The sequence below is a fragment of the Aythya fuligula genome, chromosome 2 (assembly GCF_009819795.1).
Source record: "Aythya fuligula isolate bAytFul2 chromosome 2, bAytFul2.pri, whole genome shotgun sequence".
Lineage (NCBI taxonomy): Eukaryota > Metazoa > Chordata > Aves > Anseriformes > Anatidae > Aythya > Aythya fuligula.
Window position 1 is genome coordinate 123,860,677 of NC_045560.1, and position 16,801 is coordinate 123,877,477.

Below are 16,801 nucleotides of genomic sequence, written 5' to 3' on the forward strand. Positions count from 1 at the left end.
GCTTACCACAGCAAACAGCCTGTATTCTGTCATGTAATAATAATAAACAGCAATGCAAATGGTTCTAGCCCGAGCCCTGAACCTCGTTACATGCCAGTTACAGGAACTTACCGCGGCTTATTTGGGAGGTGGGGCAGGGAGAAGGGGTGTTTGTTGTGCAGCAGGATCATGGGAAGTAAGAGAGACCAAAAAAAAAAGTTACTTCTTTCTTTCCCTGGGTTCAGCTTTCACTTTACCTGTTGTTTTTGTTTGTTTTTTTTTTCTACACGTAGAAAGCAGCAGTTGAATTGGACTTTGCCCACGTTGCTGCGGAGTGGTGGTTTGCTTTCCGTAGTGGTGCCACTAAAGATTTCCAAAAAAGCAAGGTAGCGTGTGGGTGTGTGAACAGGGAGCAGCCTTCCCGTCCTTGATATCAATGGCTGAATTCTTCTCAGATTATATTTAAGAGGATGTTGGGAGATGTTGGGACAGGGACTGGCCGGAGTGTTTTGGTTTTTGTTCTCCTTTTTCTCCAGCTCTATTTCTAGAGGGCTGCGCTGGTGTCTAAGTGTTCCCACATTAAAATGGTATCTATGTGGTGTATGAAAAGCCTGGTTTTTTTCAGAGCCTAGTTACTCGACAGCTTCTGGCCACCCACCTCTCTCCAGATCAGTGATCTGTGCTTCGCTTTTGACTCTTCTTGCTGAAGCCTGCGTGACTTCTGCAGCCCTGCCTTTCCCTGCCTGCTACTTCTGCATGGGGCTCTGGCTAGCTCGCCTCCTGCTTGCTGCGTGGCAGCTGCTGGTCTGGTAACCAGCGAGTGCAACGCTCCCTTCTGGCACACAGCAGTGGGGAACAAGTTGACCTCGTAGGCTTTCCCCAAAAATGTCATGCCCAGTGATATGTTGAGTCATCGTCAGGGTATTTGTGGAGAAGGCTGAGGAAAGCGTTGAAAAGTGTCCCAAAGCCGGTACCTCTCTAAAATAAGAGGGCGTAAAGTGATGTTTATAGCAAATCACAGGCCTGCCTCCCATTTCTTGCTCTGGCTTCTGTATCCGTAAGTGCCTTCTGTGGCTGGAATTGTGTTCAGGTGGGATTTCCAGCAGCTGTCTTTACTTGTGACTCAGTCCCAGAGGAAGCTTTTCCAGGTGGGTTAGGAGTGCGTAGGGGAAATGCCTGCTCTGCTCTGGGAAGTGAGGATGGATCCCAGTGAGTCTTCAGATATGCCTGCTGGGTGACTGGCTTTTGGGCTGTTCTCTCCGCTTCCCTTGTGTTACTCAAAGAGGTGAGTGTGGCAGCTGATTTGCTCTGGCCTTAGTCAGAGGCATTTAGGGCAATTTGGCTGCTGCTGTGAAGGCAGCAGGTGGGTACGGAGCTTCCAAACCCAGTCTGGGCAGAGACTGACTCACACAGAACAGGGGGCTGTGCTTACACAGTGGTAGCATCTTCAGGCTGTTACTGTTTAAAAAATAATAATAAAAGGGGCTAACACAGAACAAAGAATCTGATTATACTTCAGAGATGTTTTCTAATTTTTCTAAGCGTCTGTAGGAAGGAGGTTGCCAGATACCCCAGGTAGTGTTTGCCTGTTGCCTGTACCTATGAGGAGACTGCACGAAATACTCGATGGCGAGGCATTCGGCTTGTCCATGAGCACAGGAGGGCTGTGTGTGTTCTTGTAGCACCAGCTCTGTTCCTGCTCTGCTCCCACTTCACCAGAGGCAGGGCTCAGCCCGAGATTCGGCGTTGTGGCTTCCTGCAGGAAACAGGGAAAATGCTGCCTGCTTTTTGACAGCCGCAGGGGAGGGACTGGACAGTGGAGCTGTTTGACAGGCTTAACTTTGCTGGGAGGATGCGTGTCTGACTCCTCTTCTTCCCAAATATATTTGACCATGCCTTCCCCTTTCCCAGACCTCTTACTGCAGTGGCTTGAAGGCTTTAGCTGGTCACAGCTGTTTCTAGCACCACTGGTCTCAGTGGTAATGTCTCGTGTTACCTACATGCTCTTTCACTAGTTCCCAAGTAGATTTAAGGGATATTTATTTTACAATCTGTTCTTCAAAAGCTCCTCTTCCTTTCTGCTTGTTACCAAGCAGGGGCCAGGGTTTACTTGCTCTTAGTTACAAGAGAAGCCATAACCGGAGGCAGAGACTTCACAGCTGACAGCGTCTGAAAAATTCACTCATATCTGAGTGAGTTTAAGACACCACAGACACCACAGTTTACGCTTTTGAAGCTGCATACGAAAATATCTCACCCCTTTGTGTCTCATCACTACTCGGTGTAGTTACCGCAGCAGCGGTGGCTTTACCTGCTGCCGACACTGCAGCTGTGTTCCTAAACTGCCCCGTGGCAAAGATCGAGGCAAATCCATCCCTAGGTGTGCAGGTACAAGCCCTTGAGAGCCAGTATGCTCGTGGCAAACAAATCGTAAGACAGCTGTGAGCCTCGGGAGCGCAGTGGCCGAGCTGCTGGTGCTGGTGCTGCATTTCTTCCCAGGTCGGTGGCGTGTTGGTGACCCGGGCACAGCTCAGAGGAGAGGCCTCAGGGAAGGAAAATAATCGAGCCAGAAAGCTTCCAGGTGGCTCGAGGAAAGAAACACGAGCATCGCAGTTTCAGCGTTTTGGATGATTGATTCCTTTTATTTTCCCCTCCAGTAAGATGAACAAACTTTGCCTGAATTAATCTGGGTGACACTTCCTCCTTTTGTTTTCCCCAGAACTTTCAGCTTCAGATCTGGAATAAAACTCGTTCTGTAACTGATACATTTTGCACCACAGCTGTTAATCCGTACTGCTCTAATGGTGTTTAAGGCTACGGCACCCAGGATCAAAAGTGAAAGGGAGGAGAGAGGTGTGAGAACGGCTGCAAGCGTGGCAGCAACCTCGGTAATGAATGGCAATTTACAAGAGGAGAAGGATAATGAGCGATGTTAGTCAGGAAACATCCCATTCTTGGTAAAGCTTTACTGATTGTTTTGGTTTTTTATGTGATGAGCAGGAAGATGGGGCTTGTTTTCAGTTCCTGACACTGGATCTGAAGGGGCTGAAGGATGACCTAACCCTCCAGCAAAGTGGAAGCTGAGTGAAACACTGAAAGCAGCGCACGCTGGCTATTTTCGTGGGCCTCTTAAGGTGGAGAAGGGCACAGCGAGCCTTTTAGATCTTAATTTTAGTGTGTGGGAACGGGTGAAGAACAGCCTTAAGGAAATGCCAGTGTAAAAAGGGCCTCGTTGTAATAAGGCTTTTTTTTTTTTTTTTAAATGGTGGCTTGCCAAGGGAATAGAGGAACCGATTCGAAACTCTAGGTCTGTGTAACTGGCTTGGATTAAGTGTGAGGTAGTCACACTAAAAGGGGAAGGAAAAAGATGCTCACCCGTGTGATTGCCTAACCAGCGAAGTCGGGAACCACCAAATTCAGAGCGGTGCAGATGGAGCAGAGCCATCCCCTGGATCTGGTGCAGTCTGCCTGCTCTGTCACTCAGCCGTGATTACAGTAGCCTCAAACTCTCCTCCTTGTTTAAAGTCACCACGTAGCTTTTTAAAAGTTAAGTATTTTTTTAATGACCACAGGAGGAATAATAATAACGTGGAAGTTTGCATCGGGGAGATGATCTGGCTTTTGCGAACAAGAGAAATAGGCGACTGGCTGAGATTAGCTGGGTATCAGGAACATCTTTCCCCTGGATTCCAGGGGCTTTTGCCTGCTTGCCAACGTAAATATGGGTGTCTCTCTAACGGCAGAATTACATCAGATTAGCTTGTGCTTTTTGGAAATCCATGATATGAAATATGCGGTCCGGTTTAATACTTCCCTGGTTTAAGAAAACAGGGAGTTAAATGCTGAACGGGGCCCTCCTTTTTCCTCTGGGTGTTTTGGAGAGAACAGCGGTCTCCTCTTTCTACAAAATCAAAACACCAACAAGCGAATGTCTCATGTTTGTAGCTCGGTCAGACTCACGATGTTGTACAAGCTGAGCTGCATTCACTAAAACTCTTCAGCTGGCTGTGCAGGCCTGAACAGGGGGCTGAAGGCATTTAATATGAGTGCCTGGTACTGAAGTTCCTGTTACTTGCAGCACTTGCGACAGGAGTGGACAACCTTCCTCTGGTGCTAAACACAAAGCGTGCCACGTAGGGATTGGACACACAGACACAAGGTGCCTGTGTCCCTCTCTGAAATTCCCATGAAAGAAGAATTTCTTCTGTCGTCTTTGATCTCTGATGTGATAATTAAACACACTCGGCATGTTCTGGCAAATCTGAAGTGCCCTCTGGTTCAGACTTGTGCAGTTGGAAATATTTGTTTTGAAGTGAACCCTTCCAAACGTGCGTGTTACTGGCTTTTCTCAGCTGATACCTGATTTTTATTTTTATTTTTTTAATTTTAAGTATTTATCCATAGTCTACCTTTATTCTTTTGAAGTAGGGGACTCAGTCTATTTCCAGCACGGTGCTTTTGGGGTGTCCTCAGAGAACGTGAGTGATTTCGGTGAACTGCCGAGGACCACAGGCAGGAAAGTTTACGAAATTGTAACCTTTTACTATGTGTATGTACAGATATAAGTGTATTTCCTGCGAGGAAAAGTTTGAGTCACGCGGGTTTTAGCACAATCAGTTAAGTATTCCTGCCCTCAGTTTTCCTTTTTCTGTTCCCCCCAGGATTACACGATGGAATTGAAATTCTCTCAAGAAGAGCGGCGTGTCTTGGACCAGCACCGCTGAAGTTTCCTTCTGAGTGCAGCACCCAGAGCACGGTCCCGTAACAAGCTGGTCACGAGGACACGTGCAATGGATCACAAAGAAAGCTGCCCAAGTGTTAGCATTCCCAGCTCCGATGAACACAGAGAGAAGAAGAAAAGATTTACTGTAAGTATAGATGAGTGTAAGCACTGCAGGGAAATGCCCAGGTTATTAACACGTAGATGTGCTCCTTTTTGGGGTTTGGCAGTGAGTGTGTTGTTATTTTCAACAGGCTTACAGAAATCCGTTCACTTGCTCTTGTGAGCGCTGGCCATAGTCCAGTCTGAGAGGTTGTGAATGTTTTACAGTGTTTAACTCTGCTTTCTGCAAAAAGAATTTGGCTTCGCACATTTCTGATACTCCACTTCCCACTCCCAAATAGCAGCGTTTTCAATAGAAAATACAGAAGTGTTCAAATGTGGGTTTAATGTTTTGGTACCAAATCAAATTAAGATTTGGCATCCTACATGATTATTTTTAAGAAAAACACTTTTCTAAAGGAATAAAATGTTTTTCGAAACAGCCTTTTTTCCCCCATATAGGTATCCTATTATGCTTTTTTTTGTAAAAGAAAAAAAAAAGACATAAAGCATCACATTTCTGAAAGACCTTTCAGTCTTCCTTCCTGTTTTCCCGATCCTAATGCCTGTGAGTTTTTTTCCTATCCTGTTCCCATTTCCACCCCTGTCATTCCCCTCCCTTTCTTCCTTTTTTGGTCTCCCAGTTTGACTTTCTTTCTGGAAGTGGTCATGCCATTCGGTGGGGAAACTCTTTGCAGACTGAAAAATAAAGGAGTGCAGGGTGGATTTTTGTTTTGTAATTATGTTAGTGTATAAAGACAGCTCAATAGTACTTCCTTTAAAAAGCTCTGACTGCTTCATTGCTCTTGTGAAACTTCCTCTAAGCCTGCTCTCTCTCTCTGTCTGTCTCTGAATTAGTCACTCTTCAGAAGTGGAATGTAAACACACTTAGACTGAATTGCTGCCTGAAGAATACAACAAAACAAAGATCTACTTAGTTATTTATCTGTGTCTATCCTCTTCCCCTCCTTTCAGAGAAGAGGGATATTTGATTCTTCAAGTTTATCGAGATGTAATTGGAGGCAGAAGTGTGCTAGTAAAAGGAACAAGCAAAAGAGAAGTTTGCTGCGTGTGTGGGAAACTCAAATGAGCAAGAAAAACTTGGTAAAAGTCAAAGCTTCAGCAAAACAGGCTTGTTTTATTGCCGCAGTGCTGGCAGTCCTGCTGTTAAAATGTGTCAGTGTGGTACATTTGTGGCACATTACTGGTACTTAGATCTCCAGGTCATTTTAAGGCGTGTGACAACCTTAAGCTACATAAAGGCAATTTCTCTGGGCATGCCCTGCAGAAAGCTCTACCAGCAGCGGTAGGAAACTTCAAAAATCGGGTGTAGAGAGGGGGTGGGGGGTTAAAGAGGAATCCACCCTGGCTTGTGCAGCGTGGAAGTATGCCTCCTCTTGGCGTTTTCTGCTTCCTGCATCAAGCAGCGTGATGAGAGCCACTTCTCACAACCAAGCTTCTGACTATTATCACGTGTATTTTAGGATTTGATGAGAGCAGCGAGGGTTGTGCTGAGCTCTGTGGTAGGAGCTGTGAATTCCAAAAGGTCTCTGAGTGCTTTTGCTGTGTCTCCTCTTTTGTAGCTGCGCTGTAATGACTGGAGCCTGTCAGTACTGCTTTTGGACAGCAGTGAGAGAGAAGGGCGGGGTGAACACTTTGTTCTTAACAAATTTGTGGTAGGTCATAGCTGTCTCTTTCTGATGGCAGTGTTAGTTTAAGCTCTTTAAACAGCAATAACAGCCTGAGGCAAAAGAAAGCGTTAAAATGAAGACTTCAGTTGACCGCTTTGTATAAGCTTTACCTTAATATCACTTACAGAACCGTATCACTGATGTGTCTTTCATGGAACTGTTCTGGAATCTCACTGGTTTCAATAGAAATGACAAATTCTAGCTCAAACCTTTCTGTGGTTCACTTGATGTTGGCACAGAAACAAGATAAGTATATGCAACTTAGCGTCTACTAGCTCTTCTTTTTTTCTCACACTTGCCATGCTGAAGCGTTTTTAAAAACACCACGTGTCTGTGTGCTTGTGACTCTGATAAGTAAGTCAAGCTTTTCAGTTTTGCTTTTTAGAATTGAGCTCTTAGTTCCTCCTGAGCATCTTCATAACCTTTTATTGAGCATTTGATTAGTTTTTTGTTAAGTACTACCTGCATGTTGTAATACATTTATTATATATATATAGATATATTGACTAATAATAATTTCATGGGTGAATTTTTTTGGGTGTTCTGTCCAGGAAGCTTTTTTGCTTCCACTTAATTCCTGGTAGCTGTTTAATGTCTGAGGCTTAACCTTGTCTTCGGACCTGTCCTCTTGTCTCCTGCTATCACATACAAAGAAATCTCAGTATGTCTGATGCCATGTGTGTTCGTGGTATTCAGTGCTTCTATATCTGTTGAACTTGGGGTTTTTCCGTTTGCTGGGCACGTGGGAGCTTAGGTGATGGTGTGAGCTGGGCTCCCCTCTTATGGTTCTTCTGCCTTTTTGCTCTCCCATACTGGGTCACTGTTCTTACAGCTAGCTGCTGCAAGAACAAAACAGCTTTCACTTCGAGGTTGCTGGCTGGGGGAATATCATCTTGGATCTCAAGTTATGCTCATCTGTGTGTTTTGCCCTGCTAATTTAAAATTATGTCCGTGGCTTGCTGCTCGAGTTGTTTGGCATTGATCTGCCGTGCAGTCCCGGGGAGTGGTGATTTTGTGTGAGCATTATTTGCGGGACTTGATTGCTGGGTAAGCAATAAGCACAGTATCTCAGTCTTGGTTTCCAGCTGAAACTTGTGCTGAAACTTTCACTGTTTACAGCCTAGGGAGGCTCTAGAAAGGAGCACAGCTAGGTTTTACGTCTAGCAGTATAAGAGAGAGCTAATTTCCTAAGCAGAGTCTCATCAGCATCCAAGTGGATGCTTCCATCCAGCTTCCTGTGTTCCCCAGGGAAGACTGAAGGCAGCTTGAGAAGCTAACCTGCATGAATACAGATCTCAGGCTAAGGAACTGCTGGTGGTGCCTGTCACTTCCACTGAGGGAGCTGAAAGGAGAGGGGTGAGCTGCTGTTGCTGGGGCATTCCCAGCTTTCTAGAACAGGAATTAGCAGCCTTCTGTACTTGTTTCCTTGCTGTCTCCGTTTTCTCCCCTGAAGAAATAGCCAGACCCTTTTTGGAAGCACAAGGAGATAGGGAAGGGAGTTCAGCAAGTTGCATAAGGGGAAAGGTCTTGATGAGAGGTAGGAGAAGTCAGCTTGGAGACTCATCCATCAACCGGGTTTACAAAGCCTGGGATCCACGGTCTGCCTAGTTACTGGAATCCTTTCCTACCATGGGTTTGAATGTCCACAACTGTGCAGCAGGTTCCAGCTACTCCTCCCTTGATCCTAAAACAGTTTTATGTAGCCTGCACTGTGTGTCAGCCACAGCACATTTTCCCCCCTGAACAATTTATAGCATCATAGACAACTCTAAATCCAGCCCAAATCATTCTAAGTTCCCAGCCTGACTATAATATACATTCAAGATGTTGCGAGGAGTTGCTCCCCGTATACCTGTCTTCCATATGTGCTTGTTCCCTGGGTTTTGGTGAAGGCAATCTGCAACTTTTAAATGTTTTCCTTTCTTAGTATTAGTATTCACTATGAATTATCAAGGCGTTAACACATTCCCTAGCAAATCCTGGTGGATATGAACTAAGTTATGAAACTCCATGAGATCAGCTTTGCTTTTTCTTTAATTTATTCAAGAACCAGGTAAACAAAAACTACCTCTGTAAAAGGCAAGGCACTTTTGATTGTTCTTTTTAATCCTTTGCATTGCTGTTTATACCTTTGTTGTCAGAAAAACATACTTGTTCACCCATGTATACACCATAAACTTAACAAGCTGGCCTGATTTTCACCTAAGGATTAAACTTGGGAGTTTCTTTTCTAAACTTTGCTATTGGCGTTAACTTTTATCTTTGTGTTACTGCAGGTTTACAAAGTGTTGGTGTCGGTTGGCAGAAATGAGTGGTTTGTCCTCAGACGGTATGCGGAGTTCGATAAGCTCTACAATACGGTAAGCAAAAGGCAGGCACATGGCCCTGTGCCAGGACAGCACAGGGTAACGCTTGTTTGCAGTGGTAGGGCTGGAGTTAATTCCCTCATTGAGGAGTTCGAGTCAACATTCAATAACCATAGGGGCCTGTTTTAAGAAAATTACAAGGTGTTTAAAAAAAAAACTTCAGTATGTTTGAATTTTAAACTGAAAATTGGCTCTTTGGTCACTGCTTTTTGTTGTTGCTTGGGATCGTTGTGTAGTAGTTCCAATTTACTGGTTGTCAAAACATAATGTATGTGTTTGTGATGGTAAAATTCACAGCAAAACTTGAACCATCTAGCTAGATGAATTTCTCTTCAAATAGGTGTCTTATTTTGAAGGACTGAAAGCAATGAAGTAATCCTTTTGTCTTAATACAAACTATCTGTGAAGTCAGTCATAGCAATTGCCACCTGTATTTTCATAGCCAAATTCAGTGGTGGTGTTCCAAACAAAATAGGCCTCTTCACCAACTGAATGAGGGTTTCTTTGACTCATTGCTAGGAGACAATTTTGCCTCATTTATGTAGCAGGTAGGTGCGGCTCAGCTGTGCAGTCTGTTTCCCTGTCCTGTACTGTGTCAGTACTGATCCAGTACTGTGTCAGTACTGATTTCTAGTTCTTTGTGTTTGGGGCCTGCAATTTTTGCTTTAATAAAGGAAGAAATAATTCTCCGTGATCCCTGTAAGTAAAGATGACATCAGATGCTTAACTGTGCCTCAGTTTCCCGTCAGTTGTCCCTGTCAGAAGCACTCCCTTAGTGCACATGGATTTACATCTGACAGTGGTATACAAACGCAGGTAAATGAGCTTGGTGCTTTCTTAAGGTCTGAGCTGAAGTCATGCCATGCTTTGCCTGCATCTTGGGGTAGGCTTCAAAGTGATGTGAAAGCAAAGCATCCCCTTTTCAGTACTTCGGGAGTGCGTTTTGGTGATCCCATTCCCTTTGGTAAGACATTTCAGTGATCCCGTTCCTGTTTCCACACTCCCTTCTCCTCTCTTCAGATTGTCATTGCTCTGCTGAAGTTTGTTCAGTGCTGGTCTTTCTAATGCACGTAGAAGTGGAGGTCATGGGGAAGCATCTAGTTTCTATTCAGTGTAATTCATACAGCATAAAACATCAAAAATAACTTGTATTGCGAACTGGAAGAGATGCAGATGGTCTTAAAGAAAGAACTACCAAGTACTGTATCAGAAAAATACTTTCTTAAAAGAGGATGGAGAATGAGGAAAAAAAGATTTTCTCTTCCTTGGAGTACCTAAAGATAAAGTGAGGCTTGGCTTGGCTCAGCTCACATCAGATATTTTTTTTTGTTGAAATTCAGTGATGCTGTGTATGATCTGATCAGTTTATCAGTACAGAATGTAATTCACTTATCAAATGCAGTATCATGAAGCATAGGTTGTTCATCTGTTTGCAGTTTTGAGTTGGGGTAGACCACCTGTGGATTTTATACATAAAAAAAAGTATGCATGCATACATACGTATCATACAGATATCATATAGAAACAAGAAAATAAAAAAAAAAAGGAAAAAGAAAGGAGGGAGAGGGAACACCCAATAGAGAAAGATGGAGGAAGAAACGAGAAGAATAAAACCAACATGGAAATTCTAGCCTACTGTTTTGAATCTGTGACAAGTGGAAAGCCATTTTGATAACCCTGCAAGAAGATAGTCCATAGCTTTATAAAGTGAGCTGCCCTGTGGATTTAAAAGGGTATGACTGGCATAAACAAGCTGAGTGCAAGTTCTTTTCCCAAGCATCTGGGTAAAGAAGACAGAAAAGAGGAGCAGAATTACTAATAATAAGAAGTTCAAACCATTCCTCAGAAATCAAATAAAATGCAATTATTTCTAGATACTTGATGTTTAAGCACAGTTCAATTGTACATCTTTATTTTCAGCTAAAGAAGCAATTTCCAACTATGAACCTGAAGATTCCAGCTAAAAGAATATTCGGAGATAACTTTGATCCCGGTAAGTTATTATCTTGTTGCTTGTTTTGTCAGTGCCTTTATTTTAGACTTGATTTGTTGCAGCCTACAAGAAGCTATCTTAGATGAGTCTTACAGCAATCCTCAAACCAGTGACTAACCCAAAGGTTAGTCATACTTCAGTGAAGAACAGGAGCTAGCGTAGGTAGGTGCTCTGCCTTCTGATCTTGAGCAAACTATTGCTTGGTGGCCCAATACCTCTTGTACTGAGTGCTCCAGCTCTTCCAAACTGTCCCGTATTCTGGATTGTGAGAGATTCTGAGCTGTCACTTGTAATCTCTCTTACGTAAAAGCAAAAGCCAAATCAGAGACTCTTCTAAACATATGCCTGTTAATTTTTAATCTACTTTCTGTGACTCTTTTTCCCCTAAAAAATAAATAACTGAGGGATTTGTCCTTGAAGGCTTTAGAGCTTTGTATCTAAATGCACTTCCTTGGACAGTTCAGATGAGAATAAACATTCTCCTGTTGTTGCTGCACTTCTGGAAGCCTGTCTGATGAGATGATGGTGTGATCCAGTTAGGAGTGATAGGACAAAATTAAGCTGCATCAAAATTAAAGCTGCCTGCATCAAAATTTTAATGGAAAATCATTCTTAAAAGTGCATCTAATCAACGTAAGTGACACAGTGGATGAATAAATACAAAGGCTAATGAGCAGTGCATGTCTTTGCTCTGAGTGTTTATACTCATCATTCAGACCCTTTTTATTTAAGGATTTTGCTGAGGGTCATTAGGAACTTCCCTCCCTCCCTTGGCTTGTTGATGTGATCAGTCTGAGTCGGTAGTTTCACCTCCTCATGCACCTGTGTAAAGGTTTCCTATTCTTCTTTGCTGAAGTACAAGTGGATTCAAAGTTGTTGACATTCTTGGGATGTGCTTCAAGTACAAGTAGATTTAAAAGTGTTGACCTTCTTGGCACGTGTTTGGATTTCTTTAAGAGTTCTTTCAAACATCTTAATTTTTACAGTTCATTATCTGCACCCTGACACGAAGCTTCCTTTTCGTGTTGCCTTCCTCTGATGGCTGCTTCTGATAAAAATGTAAAGGATGTCCGAAAGTTCTACATGTATTGTGTCTACAGGGACTTCTTGCTTTATTTTGTTTATTTTTTTATCCAAACTTGGGACTTTCAGAACTGGCTGAACACCTATTAATGTTGTACAGCCAGATACAGTGAGATTTCTTGGACTGACATTTAGAAAATGAGATTTTAAATGGGAATGGAGGGAGTAAAACTTTTTAATAAAACTGTGTTTGTAAAATGTAGTTCTCAGACTTGTTTTAAGTTCCTGAGAGCTACCCTGAAATTCTTGAAGCATGAGAAAATAAGTAGTTCTTAAGATTTTTCTTGCTGCAGGGCAGGGTGATACTCACTTAAAGAATTATTTATCTTAAAATTGATTTACTGAAGCTTTGATGTAAGATTTCTGATGGCTTCTGAAATAAGTCACGTTTTACAGATTTTGGAAAAGTATCTTAATTTTGTCAGTCCATTCTTTAATGTGCAACTTGGGTATGCAGTATTGTGGTCGTAAGCATAGCAGAGTGAAACTGAAATAGCCCTTTCCCCAAATCTACTTAAAATACTGTTATAATGTACGTTATTTAAACACTGTCTTTATTGTCACTTGGGTTATTTCAAAATTAATTCCATTTTAACTTCAAAAACAGGACAGAAGGAAATGATAGGATCCAGTCAAAATACAGAACTAGAAAATTACAGCAGGCGATTCAGCTGATGTGGTGCGGATGTTTTTTTTTCTTCAACAACAGGGATAGGTTTGTAGGCTTAGAGCGATAGATGACATCCTGCATCTACCATGCTGCAATAGCTGGTGTAGATGTTGGTGACTTATGTAAAATCCTTATACAAATTTACCTCCTATTCTGGGGATTGTTAAATAACCTAGCAAGGATTTAGGGATTATATTCATGAAAAAACATGAACATTTTTCCTAATACTGGGGAGGGGGACGATTTGAAACATTGAAGTTATCAGTAACCTGCTTATGGCAGTCACTGGAATACCTTAAATCTTAGTACACAAACTAATTTTTGTGGAATAAGTATTTGTGATTGATACAAGCAGTGAAAGATGAGATTTTTCTGTTTGACACTTTCTCATTATTTTCCTATTTCACGTCCCTCATGTATCTTTCCGTATTGCTTAAAGAGTTGCATGTTTTAAGCTTTGTATGAGGTTGAAGATTCTGATCATTTATGTATATATTTTTTCTGTTTATTTTAAAGTTAGAGGTGATGTGCAATATGGAAAGAGATGTATTTTAGTTAAATATCTATCATGGTAACATCTGAGTGCCTGCTGGCTGGATGATTGTGCAACTTTTCCACCGCCATACCTTTATTCTGGAAATATGCTGCTTGGTGGGACTGTTTGCGTAAAAACTTGTGCAACTGAGGTCAAGTTTTGCCACTGGCTTTTTTTTTTCTGAGCGAAATTAGGACCTGAAGGGCTCATCCATGCAATGGAGGCTGCACAGGTTGGCCCACTGTGGTTGCACGTTGCTCGTGGAGCACTTGAGTTCATGTTTAATCTACCTGCCTTACTACATTTTAAGGTAGTGTTACAGATAAACTGAAATTTGTTCTCTCACCTCACCTGAACGTTTTTAAGCTTGTGATTTTCATTTGTTCTTTTTAACTGCTATCCATTTAAGTCCTTAAAAGAAAAAAAAATTAAAGTGGAAAACAAGTCTTTTTCATGATCTCACTGATCATTCCTAATAAATCTTTTTTTCAGATTTTATTAAACAGAGAAGAGCAGGACTGAATGAATTCATTCAAAACTTAGTTAGACAGCCAGAGCTATGCAACCAGTAAGTAGTTTCCTTTCTGTTTTATAAGGACTATTTAAAGGACATGAGATGTCAAATACAAAATTGCAAATTAAGTACTTCTTACTAGAACATTTGTTACCTGTTCAGTGCTTTTAAGTATAATAGATAATCTTTAAAGTGGTGTCTCTCTTCCTCAAGAAAAATCTAGAGGCTCAAGAATAATAGAAAATGTTTTTGTTTTCTCAAAGCCAATCTAAAAATAAAGTATTGCAATGAACTGATTTTAGTTTAAGGGGTGCAGGTTCCAGTGTAAACTCTCTCACTCTAGGGTGGATGCTTATTTTTACTATTTGAGAACTCAACCGCTTGCTGCTGTGTTGCTCTTCCAGGAGTGACTGCATCCTTTTGTTAGAGCAATTCGCCAGAACTTGTTTTTAACCACGTTAATCAAGTAGCTTTATCAGCTTGACTTGGGATAACCAAACTGACCAGCTGAGAGCACACAACCATGGTTCTGTGTAGACTCTTCTCGCAGAAGAACTGCGGGTGGGCTGACCTTGCTCAGTGGGACACTGATGAGATGGTCACACACCACAAACAGCTCCAGTTAAATCTGGAGGAGTGTTTGCAAACTGATCTTGGGGGTAAATCACATTTCTTTCAATATAAATCTAAAAGTAATAAATTTAAACTAAAGCTGTGCAGCTTTCTGCATTGCTCGATCTAGTTAAACAGCAAAGCTCTGTCTGGCATTACTGCTGAGTTTCCTTATTGCATAGGCTTTGTTTAATTAGCCTATCAGTACAACCTGTGAAACTGTCCCTTTCCCACAGGAAAAAAATACCTGAGAATATCGCTGCAGTTTGAAATATGCAGTCAGGTATTTGAAATATGCAGTCAGATATTATTTTCCAACTATTTAATGTCTATTAAGTTGACGTATGTACTTCCTTTCCTTTTTGAAAAAGAAGGGGGGGAAAAAAAGTCTTTTTGTATACGTATTCCTTGTGACGAGTGGAAAAAACTTTGAAACACAGTCTTTATGGTGAAATAGTTTTCCACTAAAGGAAACGCTGTGAATTTTGTGGTCATAGCATTGTTCTTCTCTGGGAAAGAACAGAAGGCACTTTAAAATAATGTGTTGAAAGCTAATCTGTTTTGTTCAATTAGGAAAGGATACTTTTTTTTTTTTTTTTTAAATTTAGTACAAACCCCCTCTCATTTGGTCTTCAGTTGCTCCAAATACCAAATAAAAGTATTTTGTCTCAAAACATTTTAGATTTGTTCTCTAAATGGAAATCCATCCTTTTATGTGCATCACATATTGTAGCAAATCACATTAATAGCTACATAATCTACATAATCTGTTGTCTTTTCCTATATGCCAATCAATATGAGCAGTAAAGAAATACCAAAATATGACAGCTTTGTTTTTTTGGTACAGCCTGCTAGAAACTACTCAAGGAATACGTAGTGATTGAGTCTTTACTGTAAGTCCCTATACATGCTTTCTTAAACTGTTCTACTTTAATATGCCAGTAAATTTGGTATTAAGTAAAATAACTTGTAGGAAGTTAGTTAGTAATAAAGACTTGGGGGTGTTTGCATTTTCAGAGAAGTTTAAGAAAGCTCACCTTCCGCTAAATCTTTGAGCATTAAAACCAGTATTGGGAGTTCATACTTTTAAGTCTTGCTTGGGCAAACTTTCTCTAAAGATTAAGGTTTGCTTGTGATGCCTTCTCCTTTCTGGAAGGGAAGGCACCTGAACATCTGGATTGAAAAGCACAAATGTCAGGCTCAGCATGTCCAAGATAGAAATGTTTACATGATTTTCTGATACGTAGCTTTATGTTTTTGTTTTTTTTATCCTTCAGTGAATTTCGTTATTGGATTAGTTATGTTTTTGAATATCATATCCAACCCAAATATTTCTGCTCAATAATCAACCCAACAAAAATCTGAAGTTGAATTAGAGTCATCAGAGAGGCTCTGTAAGGGTGGGTGATTTTCTTGCAGTCCCTGTCAGGTGGAATACCAGGCTGGGTGAACCATTGTCTTAAAGTGAATTTGGAATTGAATGGACCAACTTCAAGCTGTGTTTACTCAGCTAACTGTATTTGTAGGAGAACTTGCTTTCATGGGTAGAATGCAGATACAGTGCACACACACACAAAAAAAAAAAAAGTCATAAGGGGTAGAGATGTGATAATGCATCCTCCTAGATGAATGATAGGATCTGCTAATTTGTTCCTTGTGAACGCTGTGAATCACCTCAATCACTGAGCTGCTTTCCCCCTCAAACGTAGGTCTTCACTGAAAAGATGTCCAAAGAAAATGTTTGAATCCCAGGGTATAAAAGTGAGCGCATTAAAGATGTACCATAGCTATTTTTAAATAGACCAAAGTAGCTCCTTAATGAAAATGAGTACATTTGCATAACACTTGAAGAACTTGAGGATAACAATACCCTGCAACCTCCGTGGGGAAATGAGTTACCAGCTCTTTAAGTGAGAAGCTGGTATCTGTATCAGTTCCCTAGAAGGGAATTAGTGTGACGAGATTTTCTGGTGTCCAAATCTGATGGATATAAAAATGAATATGGAACCTCTTGATTTCAAGGGATTGCAATATGTGTTGGGAAAAATTAAATCTTGCGTTAGAGTAGTCTGGTTCTTTTAAAATCTTCTTGTTCTTTGTCTTTTTGACTATCTTTTTTTGCATAAGAAAGAAAGCAGTGTTTTACATTTTTAAAAAAGGTGTGCAGAGAAGGGGGAGTAGCTGGGCACCATTATTTATATAAAAGTATGTCCTTGCTTTTGACAGGATCTTAATGTTTATTAATTTTACCATTTTGTTCCAAAGATTTTAACTTTTTGAGCTTGTTCATGTTTCTGTCTGCGTACAGAATTGTGTATCTGCAATTTTTGTGGGGGTTCATGTGTTTGCAGAACTAGAAGGAACCATATTTGGGCAATGCTGGGGACCCCTTCATGGATTTTCAGAGATGATCCATAAGCGAAATTTACCCAGTCCATCGTATAAGTCCAGGCAAAACCAACTTTCTGGTAGTAAATATACTATGCATATTGAACATACCTTTCTAAACTATTTTCTTACTTCTTTTAATTTGACA

At 41.2% G+C, this 16,801-nt stretch overlaps 1 protein-coding gene across 4 annotated transcripts in view; it reads left to right on the top strand.

The window, feature by feature from the left end:
• Positions 1 to 16,801, top strand: part of LOC116485553 (serine/threonine-protein kinase Sgk3) — a 54,343-nt gene that overhangs the window by 21,944 nt on the left and 15,598 nt on the right. For 3 of the 4 annotated variants that reach the window (XM_032181049.1, XM_032181050.1, XM_032181048.1), the window contains exons 2-5: positions 4,641 to 4,847; positions 8,769 to 8,852; positions 10,779 to 10,851; positions 13,632 to 13,707. In XM_032181049.1, coding sequence (XP_032036940.1) covers positions 4,770 to 4,847; positions 8,769 to 8,852; positions 10,779 to 10,851; positions 13,632 to 13,707 — 311 coding nt within the window. In that variant the 5' untranslated portion in view covers positions 4,641 to 4,769. Of the gene's footprint in view, positions 1 to 4,640; positions 4,848 to 8,768; positions 8,853 to 10,778; positions 10,852 to 13,631; positions 13,708 to 16,801 lie in introns of those variants that run through there. The other variant, XM_032181051.1, reaches the window with a different exon arrangement.